Below are 26,815 nucleotides of genomic sequence, written 5' to 3' on the forward strand. Positions count from 1 at the left end.
TTGGCTTGTCCATCCTTTTTAAAAAAAATTTTTTTATTAGTTTTTCAAAACATTTTACAAAATTAATAACCCCAAATCCCAATGAGGAGCATTAATACAGTGCAAGATTAAGCATACAATAACAATATGCTACAAAGGGGCTTGTCCATCCTTGCATTCATGTTACACCCACTTGTACCCACATCTACCTGTTTCCTGGTTTCCATTCTCCTGCTATATTAGTCAAAAACACTCCCAATAGCTCTAGTCAATCTGCCCGCAAGAATATTGGTCCCCCTCAGATTCAGTCCCTCTTGTACAGGTCCCACCTGACCCAGAAGAGGTCCCAATGATCCAGAAATTTGAATCCATGCCTCCTGCTTCAATTCTTCAGCAATGCATTTATCTCTTTCTATTCCTATCCTCACTGTCGTGTGGCACAGGTAGCAAACCGGAGATTACTACCCTTGAGATCCTGCTTCTCAGCTTCCTTCCTAACTCCCTATATTCTTTTTTCAAGATCTCCTCCTCTTCTTACTTTGCCGTTGGTACCAATATGTACGAAGACTTCTGGCTGTCCACTCTCCCTTTTCAGGATATCGTGGATGAATTCACAAATAGCATGGACTCTGGCACCAGGGAGACAAAACTACCATCTATGTTTCCTTTTTGTGTCCACAGAATTGACTATCTGTTCCCCTAACTATTGAGTCTCCTATTACTGCTGCAATCCTCTTCAGTTCCCTACCTTCTGAACCACAGGGCCAGACTCAGTGCTAGAGGCATGTATGCTGTTGCTTTTCCCAGGTATGTCATTCCCACCCCTCCTCCCAACAGTGCTCAAAATGGAGTACACATTGTTGAGGGGGACAGCCACAAGGGTGCTCTTCACTATCTGATGATCCCCATTTCTCCCTCCTGACAGTCACCCATTTACCTGTCTCCTGTAGCCTTGGGGTGACTACCTCCCTGTAGCTCATGTCTTATCACGGCTTCACTTTTCCTAACAAGCTGAAAGTCAATGAGCTGCACCTCCAGTTCCCTCACAGAGTCTCTAAGGAGCTGCATCTCGATGCCCCTGGTGCAGATATGACTATCGGGGAGGCTAGGAGTCTCCTGGAAATCCCACATCAGACATCCAGAACAGAACACTGGCTCTGCGGATTTCCCCTATTCTCTCCAGATTTAAATAAGAAATAAGGAATTAACTTACCTACGTACCTTGCCTCCACCTGTTCTCACCGAAGGCTTGTTGAGCCAAAACCTTACTGCTCTGCCTCAGACTACTTTGATGACCGCACCTCTAGGCGGTACCTCTCTTTTATAGGGACTGAGTTTCCCGTTCTAAGTCTTTGTTTAACCCAGTCAAATTTGAAGTGTTTCACCTCTGTGGGTCAAATGTAACGAGACAGTTAAGGGCAAGATCCTTTACAGTGTTAATGAGATATCCTTTCTTTCTTTCTTTCTAATTTAGTCTTTTAACATCTTTGGACTATTTTTACTGTGCCCATGGTCTGTTTTTTTTTTATCAATTATGGTATTGTTTGCACTGTTGTAACTACGTGGTTTTGTATATATCTTGTAGCTTTAGTTTTTGGTTTGTTGGGTGGTAGAGTTGGTCTCTTGACTTGGTGTGTCTGGGTAGTCTAGTTTTGTCTGGTGAGTTTGGAGCTCCTTTCCGGGGAACATGCTATGATGGTAGTGTGATATTAATACGCAGTAGCCTCTCCGGACTCTGGATTTGGGCATTTATGTGGATTTTCTGGTGTAGTCTGTTTTGTCGTGTGCTTTTGTGATATCATTCTGGAGGAATGTTGTCTGATTTTTTAACTGCATTGCAGTTGTGGTTTCTAAATGACAGTAAACCAAAATTCAATTCAATTAGGGTCCAAGTTCATAGCTCCCTGAAAGTGGCAACAAAGGTAGGGTGGTTATGAAGGCATATGGCATGCTTGATTTTATTAGACGAGGCATTGAATTCAAAGGTCAAAAATTTACGTGGCAGCTTTATAAAATTCTAATTAGGCCGCACCTGCAGTATTGCATATAGTTCTGGTTGCTCCATTATCGGAAGAATGTTGAAGCTTTGCAAGGGTGCAGAAGAAACTGCCTGAATTAGCGAGCTTGTGCTAAAACAAGAGGTTGCACACAGTTGGGTTGTTTTCTCTGGAGCGACGGAGGTTGAGGGAAGATCTGATAGGTTTATAAGATTATGAGAGGCAGAAATAGAGAGTATCTTTTCCCCAGGATCTAATGCCGGGGGGGGGGGGGGGGGGGGGGCATGCATTTAAATGGTTCAGCAGAACATTGTGGGCCAAAGGGCCTGTTGCAGTGCTGTACTATTTTGTCTTTTATAGAATTCTATTGCACTGGAGGGCACTTGCAATAAAGTCTGTTTGCTGAAACCATAACATTTCTTTGTGTTTTTTACATTTTACTACACTTTTCCCTCCCATCCACTAAAAATACATTAAGTATTCCCAGTGAATAATCCAGTTGGTTCTTGGTAGAAATGCATTTTTAAATTTACTAGATTTATTTCACTTTGGTGAAGGATGGTGCAGATTCGATTTCAACATTTAAAAGAAGTTCAGCTAAGTACATGGATGTGAGGGGAATGGGGTAAGAGTTCAGGGGCAGCTGGATGAAACTAAGATTGGCATGAACTAGACGGACGGAGGGCTTGGTTTTGTGCTGTAATCTCTATGACCTATCCACCGAAATTATAATAGTGTACACTGCTGTCCCATAATATTATTTCTACAGTTGTTTGTTAATTCTAAGCACAGACTGCCACTTCCATCTTTTTGCAGCTCAAAACGCTGAACAACAAACAAATCTTTTTAAAGTACCTGATCTGGATTAAGTAAAATCAACTCTTCTCTTTACGCGGGTAACATAAGTGTGAATTTATTTAAATGACGTAAAGGCATTGTTTATTCTTCAAACGTGCAGACTTCCATTCATGAATGCAGTAATTTGCATGATATATAGGTTAGTGATGATTCTATAATTCGCAGTATCTTGTCCTGTATTACTGTTATTTTACGATATAATTGTCATTTTAATGTCAGTAACGTTATGTACTCTACGCTATGGCATTGTATTATTAATTTAGAAAACATACTAAATGTAACAATCATTACAGGAACAATATTACTAATTCAGGTACCGACATTATTATAAATCGTGATGTAAATCCTTGGCATCGCGCATCTTGGAACAGAAGCATGTGTGCCCCACCTAATCCTTGAGTGTGGGAGCAGAGCTACGACAGATCAGAATGCATCTCAGTCCAGCATTCTGTACTGTACGTAATCAAATCAGCGTGTGTTGTGGGGCACTGACGCCGGCTCCCAGACCGTCGCTAAAACTGAGTTGAGGCAGAGCTTGAGTCGGCAGAAAGTGCTGCAGTTACCCGGGAACACGGACACACTCGTTTTGGCAGCACTACAAAGGTCAAACTCTTGCTCCCCCCCCACGAAAAAATCCCCATCTACCTCGTCTTCCATCCGCCCCCTCCCCAGCTTTCAAAGTAGCCGAGTACAAAACAAAATCCGGCCAAAGGAGAATCAAAAGCAGGAAAGTAGCGTCTGTAGTGAGAAACAGAGGCAGAGAGTGGAGCAGAGCAGGGTTGTCTCACAATCGTGCTTCACAACAGCCAGAGTGTGAAGAAAATGGCTTCTCCCTCCTCCTCCTCCTCCTCCCCGCAGGGAGGCGGGACTTCTCCAAACCCGCCAGATCGCATTTGCCAGGTGGGTTGTAACAATTGCAAAACATTTTTTTTGGTCGGAAGTACTGATTTTTTCTCTCTCTCTGATATGTTATTTAACCTGCTTTGAGACTACAACCCTCTCCCGGCTCATAGAAAGGCCTTGAATCCGTTTCGGGGGTTGAAAGATAGGACTGACGTTGCCTGGGTTACCAAAATTATTTGAAGTCTTCAATCCCTGAGGTCGCCTTGAACTGGGGGGAAAATACTGGCCTAGATGCTTTGCGCTCGCCTTCCTGGTTCAGCTGACGGTCGAGAGCAGCCAGTGGGCATGACTCAGCGGTGGGGAGTTGGTTTGTACAGACGAAAGTAGGTGCTGTTGAAGGTGTATGTCTCGTCTAAATCTCACTCTCTTCCCAAGCACACAACATGAATAATGAATTTCTACATTAGTGTTGGGTATCCAATTGTCAATCCAAGATAGTTGTTGAAGATGCAGATTTAAGTGGTGAATAATATTCAGTTAATTTGATACGATTTATTGTCAGAATTATTATCTCTTTTTTTTGTCTTGCACATTATTGTATTGTATTATTTTTGTATGGACAGAGTGTGGAATGGAGTGGGGGGGGGCGTTATCCCGATGTTGCGCATTTTAAACGTAGTTTTCACTCTTGTTTTATTCAACATGTTTCGGTTTATGTGTGTAAGATCGTTTGGCATGGCGAATATTTGATAACTAAACCAAAACAATAAACAAACGAAGATGCGCAATTTACCATATATTTAGATAAGTCACTCAATTGTATGCATTTGTGTACGACCCTTTTGTAATCACACATTTTTTTTCACTCTTAGTAAATTTGCCCTGTATTTGTGGCTACAATGGAATGAAACTGGTAACATTATTTGCTCTGACTATAAACTGACTCGGACGTACATATTTGCGGATGGGCGTAGTAGACATCTGTGAAAAGTGATTGTCAATGATGCTCAATTTATCCTCCGGCTGCATTGCTGATGTTTTCACAAATGGAATCTGCATGGCAATTTACCGCAACTTCAACTTCTTGTGCTTAATCCCACTGAAAATGTCAATTATTTTTGAATGAGCTACAACAGAGTTTTAAAAAGAATCACTGGCTTTGGAAAAAAACTTAAAGATGTATGTTCTAACATTTATGACTTAATGCTTTAAGTGTTTATGTAATAATTGTAAAGTATAAGGTTTAATTTAAAAGCCTACAATAGACAAGTTTTTGCTATTAGACTTTCAGATATCGTCCTGAATTTACCAATTATTTTTGCTTTAGCTGACAGTGCCTCATTTTTTAACCATAGGAAGACATCATATCAAAATACCCATCATACACCTAACATTTCCAGAAACACAGTTCCTTCATTAATTGAAGAATATCTGCATGTCCTTATTTTTATATTGTTTTCTGTAAACTTTAAAAATCATTAAAATTCAATATTTTTTATTTCTTGTTTCCTGTCTGTAAGAAATGACTAGCTGCTCAGTCTGTTTGATGGCATTAGTGTTACTGGGCTCACAGAGCCTCTAGGGAAGAAAGATGACTGCAGATCACATCAGTCGAGGATAAATATCAACCAAAGAGCATGATAAATCTAATATGATAGTGTAGATGCTAAAAGAAGCTGACCTGAATGGACTAACCACTGTCGTTATGTGTGCTTTTGGTAGATAGTAAAGCATGCTGGATTTGGGGTATGAGTGTAGAGTTTGTACACTGTAGACAAGTGCACTTTTACTTGATGAAAGTGCTAACTGTGACTTTAGCACTTGAAATCCGTAACTGTAGGAAAAGTCTTATTTATACAAAGTATGAAGGGTATAGATAGGGCAAATGCAAGCACTGAGGTTGTGTGAGACTAGACCTGGAGACCATGGGTTTACGGTGTAGGGTGAATTGTTTAAGGGGAACAGCAGGAGGAACTTCTTCACTTAGAGAGTGGTAAGAGTGTGGAACAAACTGCCAGTGGAAGTGGTGGGTTTGGGTTTGAACTGAACATTTAATAGTTATATGGATGGGAGAAGTATGGAGGGCTATGATCTGGTGGAGGGCAATAGGATGAGGCAGACTAATAGTTCAGCACAGAGTAAGTGGGCCGAAGGATCTGTTTCTGTGACTATTTTAACATTAATTGTTAAATGGAAAATGAGAAGAAAGATTTTTATTTTTTTAATCCAAATTGTTTTTCCTGAATATTAAAAGTAATAATTTTATCATAGATTCATGTCATAAAGTTAGAAGGTCATAGGGCAGAGGAACAAGCCCACCTTGTCCATGACAATCACCAAGTATCTGTTTACTAACAGCATTTCCCACCACAATGTTCATCAAGTACTCATCTAGATATTTCTTAATTTTTGTGAGATTTTCTGTTTCCACTACCCTGTCAGGTAGTGCATTCCAAATTCCAATTGCCTGCAGCATGAAAACTATCACCCTTTATACAAATTACTTCTTCCCCTAAATCTGTGCCATTAGGTTATGGCTATCTAAGCTACGGAGAAACATTTACTACTGTCTACCCTGTTTATGCCACTATATAAACCTGTGTATAGCATTTGTAGACCTCTGTCAGGATCCCCCCCACTCCCCCAGCCTTTTGTGTCCAAAGTAAAACAATCACAGCCTGTTCAATCTTTTCTCATCATTGAGGTGCTTTATCCCAGATAATAACCTTGTGAATCTAATTTTAAAACCAAATGCAGATGCTAGGAATCTAACACTAAAACAGAAAATGTTAGAACAACTCAACATATCAGTCAGCATTGTGAAAAGAAAAACTGTCAATATTTTGGGTCTTCAACCTTTTGTCAGAACTCAGTTTCTTTTCCAACAAAGACTTACCGACTTTCCCCTGCATTTTCTGTGTTTTTTTTAGATCTGGGTAAATCTCTGCACACAGGTAATCTGAAGAATCACATCTTCCTTATGTGGTTGTGATTTCCCCCCTCCCCCACTGGTTTTTAACAAAGTAATATCTTTTCTTTAACTTTCCTGTTCTTGTATTCTATCTACCTATACAGCTGTATTCAGAAATGTTGTTTGAGAACAGAAGTCCCTCTGTCCCTCTGATATATTTCTTAGGTCCATCATGATTGCCTTTCCTGTACGGTATTCAGACTCCCAAAATGTATCACTTAATTGGGATTAAATTCCATCTGCCATTCAATCTTGTTATGTAGCCTGAGACTGTCCTTCTCACTACACCATTTTTGTGTCTTCTACAAAAAAAATCCTGCCTCAATAGTATCTAAGTCATTCCTGTACACACAAATGGTAAGAATACCACTTTTGGCCACTATGGTACAAAACATTGGTCATTCTTTGGATCCAGTTTGCCAACTTGCCTGGATACCATGGATTGTGGTACCTTGTCAAATGCCTTACTAATCTCCCATCATCCACTTTGCCCTCATCTGTATACTTAGTTACAGGTTCAACAAGCTCAGTCAGATTTTCAGACAGCCTTGCTGACTGTTGCTGGTTAGTCCATAATGTGTATTTCATGGATTAATATTTATTAAGAAATGAGGCTCTCCAATGTTTTTAAAGTCAGTTACTTCATGGAGGCAACAAATATCCTATGCTTTAGATCTAGACTATGTTTAGTCATATAATACCATGGAAATGTTCATTGTGAACAGACACAGTTTGCGTGATTCAAGTATCTGATCTCCATCAAATGGTGGGATTGCATTCATTTGAGATGCAGGATCAAATACCCTGACTCAAATTATGTGCATCAAGTTAGCTTGCCAGAAGAACATAGTTTGGGTTAGTGCAGAAGTTAAGAATAAAACTGCCCAAGAATATGATTGTCAGAAATAGAGCCAAGGGTGCAGTGGAGTTCTGCCTTCTTGCTGCTATAATGTTAAAGATACTCACAGTGAAAAATGTAATTGGAAAATAAGTGCAAAGATAGAATAAAATTGTAAATAAAATGCTGGCAAACTCAACAGGCCAGGCTACAGCTATGGAAAGAGAAACAGTTAACATTTCAGGTCAAATACCCCTTTTTTTAAAGAATAGTGTCAATGATCATGTCACCAATTCTGTCAAATTAATGTATGCAGTTGCTTTAAGTAATCATATAAATTACTTGTATGGGCAGTTTCATTCTATTTACAGTTATCATCCTTAATTTATTTTAATATACTATAACAGCAGAATAAATAACATGGCAAGCTGTTAGATTTTTAATTATTCTTTGCATGTGGCCATCATAGTTATAACTTTTTAAATATTCACCAATTGAGATAAAAAAGAAATACATGAAAAGAGAACACGAGGAATCTGCAGATGCTGGAAATTCAACCAACGCACACAAAATGCTGGTGGAACGCAGCAGGCCAGGCAGCATCTATAGGGAGAAGCACTGTTGACGTTTTGGGCTGAGACCCTTCATCAGGACTAACTGAAAGGAAAGATAGTAAGAGATTTGAAAGTAGGAGGGGGAGGAGAAAATGTGAAATGATAGGAGAAGACCGGAGGGGGTGGGGTGAAGCTGAGAGCCAAAAAGGTGATTGGCAAGAGGGATACAGAGCTGGAGAAGGGAAAGGATCATGGGACGGGAGTCCTAGGGAGAAAGAAAGAGGGAGGGGAGCACCAGAGGGAGATGGAGAATGGGCAGAAAGAGAGGAAAAAAAAGGAGGGGGAAAAAACTAAATATATCAGGGATGGGGTAAGAAGGGGAGAAGGAGCATTAACGGAAGTTAGAGAAGTCAATGTTCATGCCATCAGGTTGGAGGCTACCCAGCTGGTATATAAGGTGTTGTTCCTCCAACCTGAGTGTGGCTTCATCTTGACAGTAGAGGAGGCCATGGATAGACATATCAGAATGGAATACGACGTGGAATTAAAATGTGTGGCCACTGGTGGATCCTGTTTTCTCTGGTGGACAGAGAAACAGTCTCCCAGTCTGCGTCGAGTATCACCAATATATAAAAGACCACACCAGGAGTACTGGATGCAGTATACCACACCAGCCGACTCACAGGTGAAGTGTCACCTCACCTGGAAGGATTGTCTGGGGCCCTGAATGGTGGTGAGGGAGGAAGTGTAAGGGTAGATGTAGCACTTGTTCTGCTTACAAGGATAAGTGCCGGGAGAGAGATCGGTGGGAAGGGATGGGGGGGACGAATGGACAAGGGAGTCGCATAGGGAGTGATCCCTGCGAAAAGCAGAAAGGGAAAGATGTGCTTGGTAGTGGGATCCCGTTGGAGGTGGCGTAAGTTACGGAGAATTATACTTTGGACCCGGAGTCTGGTGAGGTGGTAGCTGAGAACAAGGGGAACCCTATCCTGAGTGGGGTGGTGGGCGGATGGGGTGAGGGCAGATGTGTGGGAAATGGGAGAGATGCGTTTGAGAGCAGAGTTGATGGTGGAAGAAGGGAAGCCCCTTTTTTTTAAAAAAGGAAGACAGCTCCTTCGTCTTGGAATGAAAAGCCTCATCCTGAGAGCAGATGCGGCGGAGACGGAGGAATTGTGAGAAGGGGATAGCATTTTTGCAAGAGACAGGGTGGAAAGAGGAATAGTCCAGGTAGCTGTGAATGTCCATAGGCTTATAGTAGATATCAGTAGATAAGCCATTTCTAGAGATAGAGACAGAAAGATCAAGAAAGGGGAGGGAGGTGTCGGAAATGGACCAGGTAAATATGAGGGCAGGGTGAAAGTTGGAGGCAAAGTTAATGAAGTCAACGAGCTCAGCATGCATGCAGGAGGCAGCGCCAATGCAGTCATTGATGTAGCGAAGGAAAAGAGGGGAACTGATACCTGTATAGACTTGGAACATGGACTGTTCCACAAAGCCAACAAAAAGGCAGGCATAACTGGGACCCATGCGGGTGCCCATGGCTACACCCTTGGTTTGGAGGAAGTGGGAGGAGCCAAAGGAGAAATTATTGAGAGTAAGAACTAATTCCGCTAGACGGAGGAGAGTGGTGGTAGAGAGCAATTGGTTAGGTCTGGAATCCAAAAAGAAGTGGAGAGCTTTGAGACATTCCTGATGGGGGATGGAGGTATATAGGGACATGAAAAGAGATCCTGAAGGTTATTCTAAGCATTTAAAATAAATATCTGGAAAATTACAAAAAATTTAAAAGTTGAATACTACTTCCTTTTTTCTTTTAAAATCACAATGCTATAGTTTAGACTTGTTCACTTAACACACTATTAGTTTTAATTTTATTATCTAAGTAAATTTTGTATACAGTATAATATTTGGATAATTATCCGAAGTTCAGTATTCTTGAACTATAATCTGGTATTAACAAATCCCTGTATGTTCTGTTTCTTTTAAAATTGCAATGACCATTGGTAAGATTTTCAAATGACAAGTCATTACAGCCAGAGATTACAGCACCATATCTGTTTCAGAAAGGTGGATTCTGATGTTTTTGTTAATTGCATTTTAGCCCAGATGGGTGTACCTGACTGAGTTCTAAAGACCTGTACTGACCAACTGGCTGGATTGTTCACCAATATCTTTAACTTCGCGCTTCAGCAGTCTGAGGTACCCACGTGCTTGAAGCAGGCTACAATTCTACTAGTGCCTCAGAAGAATGTGGTAATCTGCCTCAATGACTACCGTCCAGTAGCACTTACATCCACTTTGAAGTGTTTTGAGAGGTTGGTGACAAAACATGTCAACTCCTACCTGAATCTGCTCCAAATTGCCTACTGGCACAAGAGGTCTACACCAGGTACCATTTCACTGGCACTTCACTGAACCCTGGAATATCAGGACAGCAAAGATGCATACATCATGATGCTCTTTATCAACTGCAGCTTGGTATTCAATACTATCATTCTCTTAGAACTAATCAATAAGCTTCAAATCTTTGGCCTCACTACTTCCTTGTGCAATATGATCCTCGATTTCCTCACTTGTAGACTCCTGTCAGTTTGGCTTGGCAACAGTATCTCCTCCACAATCTCCATCAGCACGGGTGCATCACAAAGCTGTGGTGCTTAGTCTCCCTTCACTACTCATTTTACACCTCTGACTGTGTGGCCTTGTACAACTCCAGTGCATATTTAAGTTTGCTGACAACACCATTGTCATTGGATGAATCAAATGTTGTAAGAGGGAGATTGAAAATCTGGCTGAGTGGTGCTGGGCTACATGGCCTGACTCGCACACGGTCAGCAGAGATTGAGACGTGGCAGGGACAGCATGGTGCTGGTTGGACTTGTCTCATGGCATCTCCTCGTCAGTTTCCTCCTCTGCCTCAGTGACACAAGCCTAGGCTTGTGGTGTATGAGGTGATGCTGGAACACTTTGGAGGGGCTAAAATTGCTTCTGCCCACTCTACCTTTGCCAGTGCCTCGGCCAGTTATGATGGTCAGGTGAACTTGCTGCCGAAGACTCTCAGGAGTCAGTGTCTTTACAAAGTTGTGGAGGGCAAGCTCTTCCTGGGTCACAGGAAGGAACTGGAGGTAGCCATGCCAAACACAGAGGTGGAGATTTGCCACGAATGCCCCCAGGCTTCCTCCCACACAGCGCTGCCTGCTGTGCAGTTCTCCCCTCATTGCTTCCTCCAGTGGCCTCTGCTCGAAACAATGCTCTGAGTGCCGCTATGAGGGCACTCTAGTCACACTGCTCAGCTGGCATTTGGTCGAGGCGGGACCACAGGGCATCCCCTTCTAGCATCAGGGCAAGGTGCACTGCCACCTTGGTGAGGCTCCAACCATTGTGCCATGCAGCAAGCTTGACTGGCACCAGATAAGGCTCCAGGTACTGGTATAATTGTATCTGGGAAGCTTCAGGGAGAACCTTGTGGTGTTAATTGCTGGACCCATCATCTTTTTCTCCGGTGGCGGTGGTGTCTGCTGCATTGCCATTCTCCCATGGCTGTAGCTTCTTGGGTTTTCTGGCACGAGTCACGAGGAAGGCAGGTTATATGCTCCAGTGTGAACCTCAGGTTTGGGAGCATTGGGGTTCACTGGGAAGGCACGAGGCACAGTTCCTAGGTTCTCCCTCCGGGTCGGCGACACTGCTCAGAACCTCAACTTATTCCCTGGGTCTTCAGGTGCTCCATCAGAAGTCATTGCTCTTCATTTTGCCTTCAATTTCTAATCCCACTCCTGACACCAAATGTAGGGAACTTTTGGTCCACAATGACAGACCAGAAGAGCTTGTTTATCTCAACTACTGTTTTTATTGCAACATGCACAATAATAGAGCACCATTGCTTAGTGAGAACCAACTCAGTCACATACAGATAAAGGAGTCAGGATTATCCACAAACACATAAGCGAGAAACTGTATAACCTAAGCTAAAATGTAATAACAAATGAACTTGAACATCTCACCATAATTCTGCAAACACATTTTAAAAGAAGAACAGTAACTAACATTGGCCACAAGGAATGCACAGCTCCAGCTGCCCCTGGAGCACCACACTATTATGGTTCTTGGATTTACTGAGTATGCCCGCAAGAAAACATATTTCAGGGTTGTGTTTTGTGACAGATATGTACTTTAATAAAAAGTTTACTTTGAACTTCAATAATGCAGAAATGTATCCTTTAAAATTGTTGCCTGTGCAATTTTTAATTAACAATAATGGTAATAATGAAGATGTCAATCAGAAACTTTAAATCTATTTCATGCTCTGCAGAAGCTTCCTGAACTGCTGAATATTTTCAGCATTTTCTGTTTTTAACTTCAGTATCACATTAAATTTAAAGCAATTGTATCCTGAGGTTCATCATAAAAAATAGCAATTTAAATATGATTCTGTATCTGATTCTAACTACTGAGTGGAACCATTTCCCCAAATCTTGTTACACTTTTGTCTTTTTCCTTTGTACTTTGATTTCAAAATCTTTTACCTCATTTGAGAGATCTTAAACATCTTATTTTCTGCAATCTTTGGATCTAGATACTATCTTAAGGCAGTACCCACCTCTTACACCTGTTTTTATTAGTCATTAATCTGAGCCCTCTCTCAATTCCCTCGTAGCTTTAAATCAGTACTTCATGCCAAATCAAAGAATCATAGGTGCAGTTTGTTGGTGAATCAAGAAGATAAAAAAAATACAGTGAAATATTAGTAAAACACTTACATCAGGATGCTGTTCATCGACTATAGCTCAGCATTTAACACCATTTTCCCCACAATCCTGATTGAGAAGTTACCGAACCTGGGCCTTTGTACTTCCCTCTGCAATTGGATCCTCAACTTCTTAACCAGAAGGCCACAATCTGTGTGGATTGGTGACAATATCTCCTCCTCGCTGATGATCAACACTGGTGCACCTCGGGTGTGTGCTTAGCCCATTGCTCTACTCTATATACCCATGACTGCGTGGCTAGGCACAGCTCAAATACCATCTATAAATTTGCTGATAATACAACCATTGTTGGTTGAATCTCAGATGGAGACAAGAGGGTGTACAGGAGCGAGTTATGCCAATTAGTGGAGTGGTGCTGCAGCAACAACCTTCCACTCAACATCAGTAGGATGAAAGAGCTGATTGTGAACTTCAGGAAGGGTAAGATGAAGGAACACATACCAATCTTCAGAGAGAGATCAGAAGTGGATAGAGTGATCAGCTTTAAGTTCCTGGGTGTCAAGATCTCTGAGGATCTAACCTGGTCCCAACATATTGGTGCAGTTATAAAGAAGGCAATACTTTAGAGTCTGAAGAGATTTGGTACGTCAACAAAAACACTCAAAAACTTCTATAGATGTACTGCGGAGAGCATTCTGACAGGCTGCATTACTGTCTGGTATGTGGTGGGGGGCGGTGTCTACTGCACAGGACCGAAAGAAGCTGCAGAGGGTTGTAAATTTAGTTGGCTCCATCTTGGGTACTAGCCTACAAGGTACCCAGGACACCTTCAAGGAGCGGTGTCTCAGAAAGGCAGTGTCCATTATTAAGGACCCCAGCATTGTTACCATCAGGTTGGAGATACAGAAGCCTGAAGGCACACACTCAGTGATTCAGGAACAGCTTCTTCCCCTCTGCCATCCGATTCCTAAATGGACATTGAACCCATGAACACTACCTCCCTTTTTTAATATATATGATTTCTATTTTTGCACAATTTTAATCTATTTAATTTACATATACTGTAATTGATTTACTTGTTTTTAAAAATTTTTTCTTCTATATTATGTATTGCATTGAACTGCTGCTGCTAAGTTGACAAATTCCATGACACATGATTGTGATAATGAACCTGATTCTGATTCTGAAACATAATTTTTAGAACATTGTGTTTTTATTCTTAAAAATACAGAAACTATTATTTTCATCTTGCATTTAATTGAACGGGTCGGAAGCCTGGCCCAAGTCAGCCAGATTTCCATACAGTCTATGGCATTTAGATAGAGTGGGCCCAGTCTTACATCTGTTGTTTTTCTTTTAACCTTAACGTCCAGTTAATTTTATAGTAATTTGAAGTGAAAGCAGATTCAAAATATTATTCATGTGACTGCTTCATATGTTGAATGGATAAAATTTTGAGGAAATAAAAGTCCCTAAAAGCCATGCTGAGATGCTATAATACTTGTTGGTTTTAAGACTGTTAAACTTGGAAAAATACAATTCTATGATTATCTCATCATGATTAAAATGACCAGAGAATGCAATATGCTGACAACATAAGCTGGCAACAAGATCTATATCTTACAAAAACACACAGGTTAGTAGGTAAATTGGTCACATTGGTGGAATTGGGTGGTGTGGGAGCATTGGGCTACGAGGGTGAATTACAGTATCTCTAAATAAACACACTGGGATATGGGAAGAGAAAAGACACAGAGTTTAATCCAGCCAAGTATGAGGTGAAAAATTAAAGCACACAGTTAATGGCAGATCCCTCAGTAGTATTGATTAACTAAGGGTTCTTGGGGTCCAAGTCCATGCCTCTCTGAAAGTAGTTACACAGGTTGATAGGGTGGTATAGTGAGGTATATAGTGTGCCTGACTTCTGGTTGATGCTTTGAGTTCAAGAGTCAGGAAATTGTATGTGATCTTTATAAACTCTGGTTAGGCTGCTCCGATTGTATTTAATTCTGGTCCCCCCTTTATAGGAGATGGAGACTTTGGAGAGGGTGGAAAAAAGGTTTACTAGGACACTGCCTGGATTAGAGAGCCTGTGCTATAATATGTAGGACAAACACCTCTACTTTCTGAGGAGGCTGAAGAGAGCTGGACTATGCCCATCAATATTCATTATCTTTTACAGTTGTGTAGTTAAGAGTATCTGAACAGGCTGCATCATTGTGCGAAATGGAGACTACAGTACATTGTGGCGGACAGGAGGACTCCATAATGCATAGTTAGAACTGTCCAAAGCATCACTGGCATCAGCCTACCTGCCATCAAGGATATACAAATCACGAGAAAATCTGCAGTTGCAGGAAATGTTGACTTTTACTGTTTACCATAGATGCTGACTGGCCTGCTGAGTTCCTCCAGCATTTTCTGTGTACAAACATAGAAACCAACAGCACAATACAGTCCCTTCGGCCCATGGTGCTGTGCCAAACATGTCCTTATTTTAGAAATTATCTAGGGTTACCCATAGCCCTCTATTTTTCTAAGCTCCATGTACCTATTCAGGAGTCTCTTGAAAGACCCTATCGTATCCATCTCCACCACCTTTGCTGGCAGCCCATTCCATGCACTCATCACCCTCTGTTTTTTTTTTTAAAAAAACTTGCCCCTGACATCTTCTCTGTATCTACTTCCAAGCACCTTAAAACTGTGCCCTCTTGTGTTAGCCATTTCAGCCCTGGGAACAAGCCTTTGACTATCCACACAATCAGTGCCTCTCATCATTCTCATGAAACTTGGCTGGAGGAAGGGCAGGATTGGCTGATGCAGGTACCGGAGTTTAGGTGTTTTTAAAAGGAATAGGATGGAAGGTAGAAAAGGGGGGGGGGGGGGCGGAGTAGCATTACTGGTTAGGGATGGTATCACGGCTATAGAAAGGGAGGACACTGCAGAGGGCGTGTCCACTGAGCCGGTGTGGGTGGAAGTCAGAAATAGGAAATACAGGGTTGTAGTTATGGGTGATTTCAACTTCCCCCATATTGACTGGCACCTCCTGACTGCAAGGGGGATAGATGGGGATGAATTTGTCAGGTGTGTTTAAGAAGGATTCCTGACACAGTATGTGGACCAGTCGACGAGAGGAGAGGCCATATTGGATTTAATTCTGGGTAATGAACCTGGTTAGGTGGCAGACCTCTTGGTTGGGGAACATTTTGGTGAGAGTGACCACAACTCCCTTAGCTTCAGCATAGCTATGGAAAAGGATAAAAACAGACAAAATGGGAAAGTGCTTAACTGGGGAAGGGCTAACTATGAAGGGATGAGGCAGGAACTAGCGAGAGTAAATTGGAAACAGATGTCTGAGGGTGAAAGCACAGAAGAAATGTGGAGGAGGTTTAGGGACCATTTATGCTGGGTTCAGGATAGGTTTGTCCCACTGAGACAAGGAAAAAATGGTAAGAAAAAGGAACCATGGCTGACGAAACACGTGAGGCAACTTGTCAAGAGGAAGAAGGAAGCATATAAGAATGTAAGATATAAGCTTATATAAGAAAATAAGCTTCTTAGATATAAGAAACAGGGTTCATGAGGAATATAGGGTAGCCAGGAAGGAGCTTAAGAAAGGACTTGGGAGAGCTCAAAGGGAGCATGAGAAGGCCTTGGCATGTAGGATTAAGGAGAACCCCAAGGCATTCTATGCGTATGTGAAGAACAGAAGGATGACAAGAATGAAGGTGGGACCGCTAAAGAATAAAGAAGGCAACATGTACCTGGAGGTGGAGGAGGTTGGGGAGGTCCTAGATGAATACTTTGCTTCAGTATTCACAAGTGAAAAGGACCTTGATCAGGGTGAGGTCAAAATATAAAAGGCCTGTGTGCTGGACAATGTGGAGATTAAGGAAGAAGAAGTGTTGGATCTTCTTAAAAACATCAAGATTGATAAGTCCCCAGGGCTGGATGTGATATACCCCAGGTTGCTGTGGGAAGTGAGAGAAGAGATCACTGTAGCAGTAGCTATGATCTTTGAATCATCTTTGGCTGCAGGGGAGGTGCTGGAGGATTGGAGAATGGCAAATGTAGTTCCATTGTTTAAAGAAAGGTAATAGGGAGAATCCTGGGAACTGGTGAGTCTTACGTCGGTGGTCTGCAAACTATTGGAAAGGATTCTTAAGGATAGGATCTATGAGCATTTGGAGAAGTACAGTCTACTCAAGGATAGTCAATATGGATTTGTGAAGGGAAGGTCGTGCCTCATGAGCCAAATTAAGTTTTTTGAAGAGGTAACAAAAGAAATTGATGAGAGTAGGGCAGTAGATGTGGTCTACATGGATTTTAGCAAGGCATTTGACAAGGTCCTCCATGAGAGACTCATCCAGAAAGTCATGAGGCATGGGATCAATGGAACATTGGATGTTTGGATAAAAAATTGGCTTACAGGAAGAAAGCAGAGGGTAATAGTGGATGGAAAGTATTCTGCCTGGAGGTTGGCAACGCAAGAATCTGTCCTGGGACCCCTGCTCTTTGTGATTTTTATAAATGACCTGAATGAAGAGGCAGAAAGATGGGTGAGTAAGTTTGCGGATGACACGAAGATTAGAGGAGTTGTGGACGGAGCTGTAGCCATGTGGACTATTCCTAATCATATTATAGCTCACCAAATGTTCATAAATCCTGCCTCTCAGGATTTATGTTGCAAGGAGATAAAGTGTATATTTTTTTTAAAAAGCCAGCAATATGAAGAATTGCACCCACCCTGTTTATGCCCCTTGTCTATCAGGGACGAAGCTATGCAGCATCCACACCAGGACCACGAGACACAAAAACAGTTATTTCTCCCAAGTCGTCAGGCTGATCAACACCTCCACCCATCCTTCAACCTTACCATGCATTGCCACTTTATGCTTGCACTTTACACCTCATACCCCCACTAACACAGTCACTGCCCTGTGTTTTCATATGTCCTGCTCCTAACTAGAAGAGTTCCTCTTGGTAAGAGTCGCTTTGTCACTTTATCATTTCCTATCAGTCACCTTATTTTAAGATATTTTATGTAGGTACAATCAATCCATGTACATAGGACGACCTTGAGTACATAGAATAGTACAGCACAGTACAGGCCCTTCGGCCCACAATGCTGTGCCGACCCTTAAACCCTGCCTCCCATATAACCCCCCCACCTTAAATTCCTCCATATAGCTGTGTAGTAGTCTCTTAAATTTCACTAATGTATCTGCCTCCACCACTGACTCAGGCAGTGCATTCCATGCACCAACCACTCTTGAAACACCTTCCCCCTTGAAATATCCCCCTTGAACTTCCCACCCTTACCTTAAAGCCATGTCCTCTTGTATTGAGCAGTGGTGCCCTGATGAAGAGGTGCTGGCTGTCCGCTCTATCTATTCCTCTTAATATCTTGTACACCTCTATCATGTCTCCTCTCATCCTCCTTCTCTCCAAAGAGTAAAGCCCTAGCTCCCTTAATCTCTGATCATAATGTATACTCTCTGAGCCAGGCAGCATCCTGGTAGATCTCCTCTATACCCTTTCCAATGCTTACACATCCTTCCTATACTGAGGCGACCAGAACTGGACACAGTACTCCAAGTGTGGCCTAACCAGAGTTTTATAGAGCTGCATCATTACCTCGTGACTCTTAAACTCTATCCCTTGACTTATGAAAGCTTTCTTAACTACCCTATCTACCTGTGAGGCAACTTTCAGGGATCTGTGGACATGTACCCGCAGATCCCTCTGCCCGTCCACACTACCAAGTATCCTGCCCTATACTTTGTACTTTGCCTTGCAGTTTGTCCTTCCAAAGTGTACCACCTCCCACTTCTCCGGGTTGAACTCCATCTGCCACCTCTCAGCCTACTTCTGTATCCTATCAATGTCTCTCTGCAATCTTCGACAATCCTCTACACTATCCACAACACCACCAACCTTTGTGTCGTCTGCAAACTTTCTAGCCCACCCTACTACCCCCACATCCAGGTCATTTATAAAAATCAAGAAAAGTAGAGGTCCCAGAGCCGATCCTTGTGGGACACCACTAGTCACAACCATCCAATCCGAATGTACTCGCTCCACCACAACCCTCTGCTTTCTGCAGGTAAGCCAATTCTGAATCCACCTAGCCAAACTTCCCTGGATCCCATGCCTTTTGACTTTCTGAATAAGCCTACCATGTGGAACCTTGTCAAATGCCTTACTAAAATCTATGTACCGTGGCATGCAGAAGTTTGGGCACCCCTGGTCAAAATCTCTGTTACTGTGAATAGCTAAGTGAGTAAAAGAGTGCCTGATTTCCAAAAGGCATAAAGTTAAAGATGACACATTTCTTTAATATTTTAAACGAGATTACCTTTTTATTTCCAGCTGTTATGGTTTCAAAATGACAAAAAAGGAAAAGGGCCTGAAGCAAAAGTTTGGGCATCCTGCATAACACCCCCTTTGGCAAGATTCACAGCTTGTAAACACTTTCTGTAGCCAGCTAAGAGTCTTTAAATTCTTGTTTAGGGGATTTTTGCCCATTCTTCCTTGCAAAAGGCTTCTAGTTCTCTGAGATTCTTAGGCCATAGTGCATGCACTGCTCTTTTGAGGTCTATCCACAGATTTTCCATGATGTTTAGGTTGGGGGACTGTGAGGACCATGGTAAAACCTTCAGCTTCCGCCTCTTGAGGTAGTCCATTGTGGATTTTGAGGTGCGTTTAGGATCATTGTCCTGTTGTAGAAGCCATCCTCTTTTCAACTTCAGCTTTTTTACAGACGGTGTGATGTTTGCTTCCAGAATTTGCTGGTATTTAATTGAATTCATTCTTTCCTCTACCAGTGAAATGTTCCCCATACCACTGGCTGCAACACAAGCCCAAAGCATGATCGATCCTACCCCATGCTTAACAGTTGGAGAGGTGTTATTTTCATGAAATTCTGCACCCTTTTTTCCCCAAACATACCTTTGGTCATTGCAGCCAAAAAGTTCTATTTGAACTTCATCATTCCACAGGGCTTGTTTCCAAAATGCATCAGGCTTGTTTAGATGTTCCTTTGCAAACTACTGATGCTGACTTTTGTGGTGAGGATGCAAGAAAGGTTTTCTTCTGACGACAGAACAGTGCACCACCACTCCAGAGTCTGCTAACTCTTCCTGAAGGTTTTTTGCAGTCAAACGGGGGTTTTGATTTGCCTTTCTAGCAATCCTACGAACAGTTCTCTTGGAAAATTTTCTTGGTCTTCCAGACCTCAACTTGACTTCCACCATTCCTGTTAACTGCCATTTCTTAATTACATTATGAACTGAGGGAACGGCTACCTGAAAATTCTTTGCTATCTTCTTATAGCCTTCTGCTTTGTGGGCATCATTTATTTTAATTTTCAGAGTGCTAGGCAGCTGCTTAGAGGAGCCCATGGCTGCTGATTGTTGGGACAAGGTTTGAGGAGTCAGGGTATGAAATTTTGAAATTTGCATCACCTGGCCTTTCCTAACAATGACTGTGAACAAGCTATAGCCCTAACAAGCTAATTAAGGTCTGAGATCTTGGTAAAAGTTATCTGAGAGCTCAAATCTCTTGGGGTGCCCAAACTTTTGCATGGTGCTCCTTCCCTTTTTTTCACTCCAAAATTGTACAAAACAAAAATAATACACTAATCTTGCTTAAAATGTTGAAAAGAATGTTTTATCTTTAACTTTATGACTTTTGGAAATCAGTTCATCTTCTACTCACTTAACTACTCACAGTAACAAAAATTTTGACCAGAGGTGCCCAAACCTTTGCATGCCACTGTAGATCACTTGCACTGCACTACCCTCATCTATATGCCTGGTCACCACCTCAAAGAACTCTAACAGGCTTGTTAGACACAATCTGCCCTTCACAAAGCCATGCTGACTGTCCCTGGTCAGACCATGATTCTCTAAATGCCCATTGATCCTATCTCTAAGAATCTTTTCCAACAGCTTTCCCACCACAGATGTAAGGCTCACTGGTCTACAATTACCCGGACTATCCCTACTCCGTTTTTTGAACAAGGGGACATTTGCCTCCGGTACCACTCCCGTGGACAATGAGGACATAAAGATCCTAGCCAGAGGCTCAGCAATCTCTTCCCTCACCTCTTGGAGCAGCCTGTGTAATATTCTGTCAGGCCTCAGGGACTTATCTGTCCTAATGTATTTTAACAACTCCAAACCTCCTCTCCCTTAATATCAACATGCTCCAGAACATCAACCTCACTCATATTGTCCTCATCGTCATCAAGTTCCCTCTCATTGGTGAATACCGAAGAGAAGTATTCATTGCTCACTTCCTCAGCCTCCAGGTGCATCTTCCCACCTTGATCTCTAATTTGTCCTACCTTCACTCCTGTCATCCTTTTGTTCTTCACATAATTGAAGAATGCCTTGGGGTTTTCCTTTACCCTACTCGCCAAGGCCTTCTCATGCCCCCTTCTTGCTCTTCTCAGCCCCTTCTTAAGCTCCTTTCTTGCTACCCTATATTCCTCAATAGACCCATCTGATCCTTGCTTCCTAAACCTCATGTATGCTGCCTTTTGTCTTTACACTCTGACTGATCCAAATCAGTCAAATGAGGCTCTCTTATCAACCAACTGCACAACACCCAATCCAGCACAGTTGATCCCCTAGTGGGCTCAACAACAAGCTGTTCTAAAAAGCCATCCCTTAGACGTTCTACAGATACTCTCTCTCGGGGTCCAGTACTGAACTGGTTTTCCCAATCCATTTTCATGTTAAAATCCCCAATGATTATCTTGACATTGCCCTTCTGACACAGCTTTTCTATCCGTTGTTGAAATTTGTAATCCATATCCCGGCTGCTGTTTGGAGGCCTGTATACAACTGCCATTAGGGTCCTTTTACCGTTGCCATTTCTTAACTCAACCCATAGAGATTCTACACCTTCCTATTCAATTCTTCCCTTTCTAATGATTTAATATTATTTCTAATACACAGAGCCACATCACCCCTTCTGTCTACTAACACTGGCGTACCGTATACCGTATACCGTATACCCTTGGACGTTCAGCTTCCAAGCAGCCATCCTTTAGCCAAGTTTCAGAGATGGCCAGAACATCATACTTGCCAATCTGTAACTGAATTTCAAGATAGTCCATTTTGTTTCTTATGCTGCGTACATTTTCAGTCTAGTATTTGTTGCTTCTGTTTTAACTGACAACACCTCTATTGCCCTGTAACTCATCCCATTGGCTGTGATTATGCCTCATCTCCTGCCTGTCCTTTTTATCATCTCTGTTGAATGTTATCTTTGACTGATTTCTGTTTTCCCCTTTCTCAGCCCTATCACTCCGGTTTCCATCCCTTGCCAAATTAGCTTAAACCCTTCCTATTAAGCCTGCCTACAAGGATATTGGACTCCTTTGCATTCAGGTGCAAGTCTTTTTGTACAGGTTGTACCTCCCCGAGAAGAGGCCCCAATGATCCAGGAATCTGAAGCCCTGCCCCCTACACCAGTCTCTCAGCCATGCATTAAAATGCCTGATCATGCTATTTTTGCACTCGTTAGCACGTGGCACAGGCAGCAATCCTGAGATTACTACCCTGGAGGTCCTGCTTTTCAGTTTCCTACCTAACTCCCTGAATTCTAACTTCAGGACCTGCTCCTATGTCATTGGTACCAATGTGTACCAAAACATCTGGCTGTTCGCCCTCTCCCTTCAGAATACTCTGCACTCGATCCAAGAAATCCCGTATCCTGGCACCTGGGAGGCAACACCATGTGGGCATCTCTATCAGGCTGACAGAACCTCTTGTCTGTTCCTCTCACTATGGAATCTCCTATGACTACCGCATTCCTCATCTTCCTCTTTCCCTTCTGCACCACGGAACCAGGCTCAGTGCCAAAAAACCTGATCATCATGGTCGTCTTCTGTCAGGTCACCCCCTCCCCCCAACAACAGCATCCAAACCGAGATAATGGTTACTGAGGGGGATGGTCACAGGTGTGCTCTCTACTATCTGAGCTCTTCCCTTCCCTAACACTCACCCATTTCCCTAACTCCTGCAGCCTCGGGGTAACTAACTCCTTGTAGCTCCTATCTATCTCCTGCTCACTTTCAATTAAGCTTTCAATTAGGTCACCCCTTATTCTGATGAATTTCAATGAATACAGGCCCAGAGCCGTCCAATGGTCTTCTTATGACAAGCCATTCAATCCTGGAATCATTTTTGTGAACCTCCTTTGAATCCTCTCCAGTTTCAGCACATCCTTTCTAAGATAAGTTGCCCAAACCTGCTCCAAGTGAGGCCTCAACAGTGCTTAATAAAATCTCAAAATTACATCCTTGCTTTTATATTACAATCCTCTTGAAATGAATACTGACAATGCATTTGCCTTCCTCACCACAGACTCAACTTAACCTTTAGGGAATCCTGCACAAGGACCCTTTGCACCTCAAATTTTTTATTTTTTTTCTCCGTTTAGAAAATAGTCAGCCCTTTGATTTCTTCTACGAAAGTGCATGACCATACATTTTCCGACTCCTTCTGCCATTGCTTTGCCCATTTTCCTAATCTGTTTAAGTCCTTCTGTAGCTTATTTCCTCAAAAATACCTGACACTCCACTTATCTTTGTATAATAGGCAAGCTTTGCAACAAGCTGTCAATCCTATCACATGAATCATTGACATGCAACATACAAAGAATTGGTCCTAACACAGGCTCCTGTGGAACCCCACTAGTTACTGGCAGCCAACAAGAAAAGCCTCCCTTTATTCTCACTCTTTGCCTCCTGCCAATCACCACTACTTTATCCACACTAGAATCTTTTTTGAAATACCATGAACTCGTAGCTTGCTGAGCAGCCTTGTGTGACACCTTGTCAAAGGCCTTCTGTAAATCTAAGAACACAACATCAACTAATTCTCCTTTGTCTCTCCTGCTTGTTATTTCTTCAGAGAATTCCGATAGATTTGTCAGGCAAGATTTTCCCTTGAGGAAACCATGCTGACTACGACCAATCTTATCATGTGCCTCCAAGTACCCTGAGACCTCATCCTTAATAATCGACTCCAACATCTTCCCGACTATTGAGGTCAGACTAACTGGCCTATAATTTCAAAACACAAAAATACAACTGCAGATGCTGTGGATCAAAGAATACATACACAACGCTGGAAGAACTCAGCAGGTCAGGCAGCATCCATGAGAAAAGAGTAGCCAACATTTCGGGCTGAGACCCTTCATCAGGAATGGGGGAGAAGAGAGGGCCGAAGCCCAGTAATAGAGATAGGGGAGGGGGTAGGGCCTAGAGGTGCCAGGTGGAAAACCAATCAGAGGAAAGATAAAGGGGGGAGGGGATAAGCATGAAAGAACTGTAGAGATAAAGAAGCAGAAAGTTGAAAGGGGAGAGAGGCAGAGAGGGACCTGGGATAGGGGAAGGGGGAGGGGGAGTGAATTACTGGAAATTGGAGAATTCAATGTTCATACCACCAGGCTGGAGGCTACCCAGACGGTAGATGAGGTTTTGCTCCTCCAACTTGAGTTTGGCCTCATCATGGCAGTAGAGGGGGCCATGTATGGACATATCTAGATGGGAATAAGAGGCAGAGTTGAAGTGGGTGGCAACCGGGAGGTCCTGTCTATTGTGACAGACAAGCGGTGCTCGACGAAGCGGTCCCCCAATCTGTGTCGGGTCTTGCCGATGTAGAGGAGGTCACACCGGGAGCACCAGATGCAATAGACGACTCCAGCAGACTCGCAGGTGAAGTGTTGCCTCACCTGGAAGGACTGTCTGGGGCCCGGAATGGTGGTAAGGGGGGAGGTGTGGGGACAGGTGTAGCATTTGCGCTTGCAGGGATAAGTGCCAGGTGGGAGTTCTGTGGAGAGGGATGTGTGGACCAGGTAGTCACGGAGGGAATGATCTGTGCGAAAAGCTGAGAAGGGTAGGGAGGGAAAAGTGTGCTTGGTGGTGTGGTCCTGTTGAAGGTGGCGGAAGTTGTGGAGGATAATATGCTGGATCCAGAGGCTAGTGGGGTGGTAGGTGAGGTGAAGAGGAACCCTGTCCCTGTTGTGGTGACGGGAGGGTGGGTTAAGGGCTGAAGTGCGGGAAGTGGAGGAGATGCGGGTGAAGGCATCTTTGATGACGCCAGAAGAGAAACCACGATCCTGAAAGAAAGAAGACAGTTGAGAAGTCCTGGAACAGAAAGCCTCATCCTGAGAGCAGATGTGGCGGAGACAGAGGAACTGGGAGTAGGGAATGGCATTTTTGCATTGGGCAGGGTGGGAAGAGGTATAGTCAAGATAGTTATGGGAGTCAGTGGATTTGTAGAAGATGTCAGTGGATAGTCTGTCTCCAGAGATGGAGACCGAGAGATCAAGAAAGGGGAGAGAAGTGTCCCAGATGGACCAAGTGAATTTAAGGACTGGGTGAAAGTTAGAGGCAAAGTTGATGAAATTGATGAGCTCAGCATGGATGCAGGAAGCAGCACCAATGTAGTCGTCAATGTAGCGGAGGAAAAGTTGGGGAGTGGTGCCAGTATAGATTTGGAGCATAGACTGTTCCACATAACCCACAAAGAGGCAGGCATACGTGGGGCCCATGCGAGTGCCCATGGCTACGCCCTTGATCTGGAGAAATTGGGAAGAACCAAAGGAGAAGTTACTGAGAGTTAGAACAAGCTCTGCCAACCAGAGGAGTGTGGTAGTGCTGGGGAACTGGTGGGGTCTGTTATCCAAAAAGTAGCGGAGGGCTTTGAGGCCTTCTTGATGGGGGATGGAGGTGTATAAGGATTGAACATCCATGGTAAAAATGAGGCGGTCGGGGCCAGGGAATTGGAAGTTATTGAAGAGGTGAAGGGCATGGGATGTATCCTGGATGTAGGTGGGGAGAGACTGAACTATGGGGGATAAAATGGAGTCCAGGTAGGCAGATACAAGGCAGGAGCAGGCTGAAACTATCGGTCTGCCTGGACAGTAAGGCTTGTGGATCTTGGGGAGGAGGTAAAACCGAGCTGTGCAGGGTGTGGGAATTATGAGTTTTTTAGCTGAGGGAGGAAGGTGTCCAGAGTTGATGAGGGTGGAGATGGTGCGGGAGACAGTGGATTGATGTTTTTTGGTGGGGTCCTGTGGCCTATAATTTTCTTTCTTCTGCCTCTTTACCTTCTTGAAGAGTGGAGTGACATTTGCAATTTTCCAGTCTTCTGGAACTATTTTAGAATCTAATGATTCTTGAAAGATCATTACTAATGTGCCCAGAATTTCTTCAGCCACCTCTTTCAGAACTCTGGGGAGTATACCGTTCGATCCAGGTGACTTGTCTATCTTCAGACCTTTTCAGCTTACCAATAACCTTTTCCCAAGAAATGGTAACTTTAAAGACTTCGTGACCCTGACACCTGGAACTTTCACCATATTGCTAGTGTCTTTCACTGAAGACTGATGCAAAATACTTACTCAGTTCGTCCGCCGTTTCCTTGTCCTCCATTACTACCTGTCCAGCAACACTTTCCAGTGGTTGGATATCCACTCTCACCTCTTGGTATCCTCCTTAATATTATTGGTGAGATTACATTTATATTTCTTCTTTACCTTCTTAATGACTTTATAGTTGCCTTTTATTGGTTTTTAAAATCTTCCCAATCCTCGAACTTCCCACTAAGTTTTGCTTGATTATATGTCCTCTCATTGGCTGTTTTATTGGCTTTGATTTCTCTTGTTAGCCACAGTTGTGTCAACTTGCCTCCAGAATACATCTTCCTCTTTGGGATGTATATATCCTGTGCCTTCTGGATTGCTTCCAGAAATTCCAGCCATTGCTGCTCTGCCATCATCCCTGCCAGTGTTCTTGTCAAGTCAAGTCACTTTTTATTGTCATTTTGACCATAACTGCTAGTACAGTACACAGTAAAAACAAGACGTTTTTCAGGACCATGGTGCTACATGAAACAGTACAAAAACTACACTGAACTACATAAAAACAAAACAGAAAAAACTACACTAGACTACAGACCTAGGACTGCATAAAGTGCACATAACAGTGCAGGCATCACAATAAATAATAAACAAGAGAATAGGCACAGTAAGTTGCAGTAAGTTGG

At 42.9% G+C, this 26,815-nt stretch overlaps 1 protein-coding gene across 20 annotated transcripts in view; it reads left to right on the forward strand.

Annotated features, from left to right (window-relative positions):
* The first annotated feature begins 3,079 nt into the window (after positions 1-3,079).
* ank2b (ankyrin 2b, neuronal) overlaps positions 3,080-26,815 on the forward strand; it is an 874,534-nt gene continuing 850,798 nt past the window's right edge. For 14 of the 20 annotated variants that reach the window (XM_073065103.1, XM_073065108.1, XM_073065107.1 and 11 more), the window contains exon 1: positions 3,081-3,734. In XM_073065103.1, the coding sequence (XP_072921204.1) occupies positions 3,657-3,734 (78 nt within the window). In that variant the 5' untranslated portion in view covers positions 3,081-3,656. The other 6 variants (XM_073065114.1, XM_073065112.1, XM_073065128.1 and 3 more) reach the window with 3 other exon arrangements.

This window comes from Hemitrygon akajei, chromosome 13, assembly GCF_048418815.1.
Source record: "Hemitrygon akajei chromosome 13, sHemAka1.3, whole genome shotgun sequence".
Taxonomy (NCBI): domain Eukaryota; kingdom Metazoa; phylum Chordata; class Chondrichthyes; order Myliobatiformes; family Dasyatidae; genus Hemitrygon; species Hemitrygon akajei.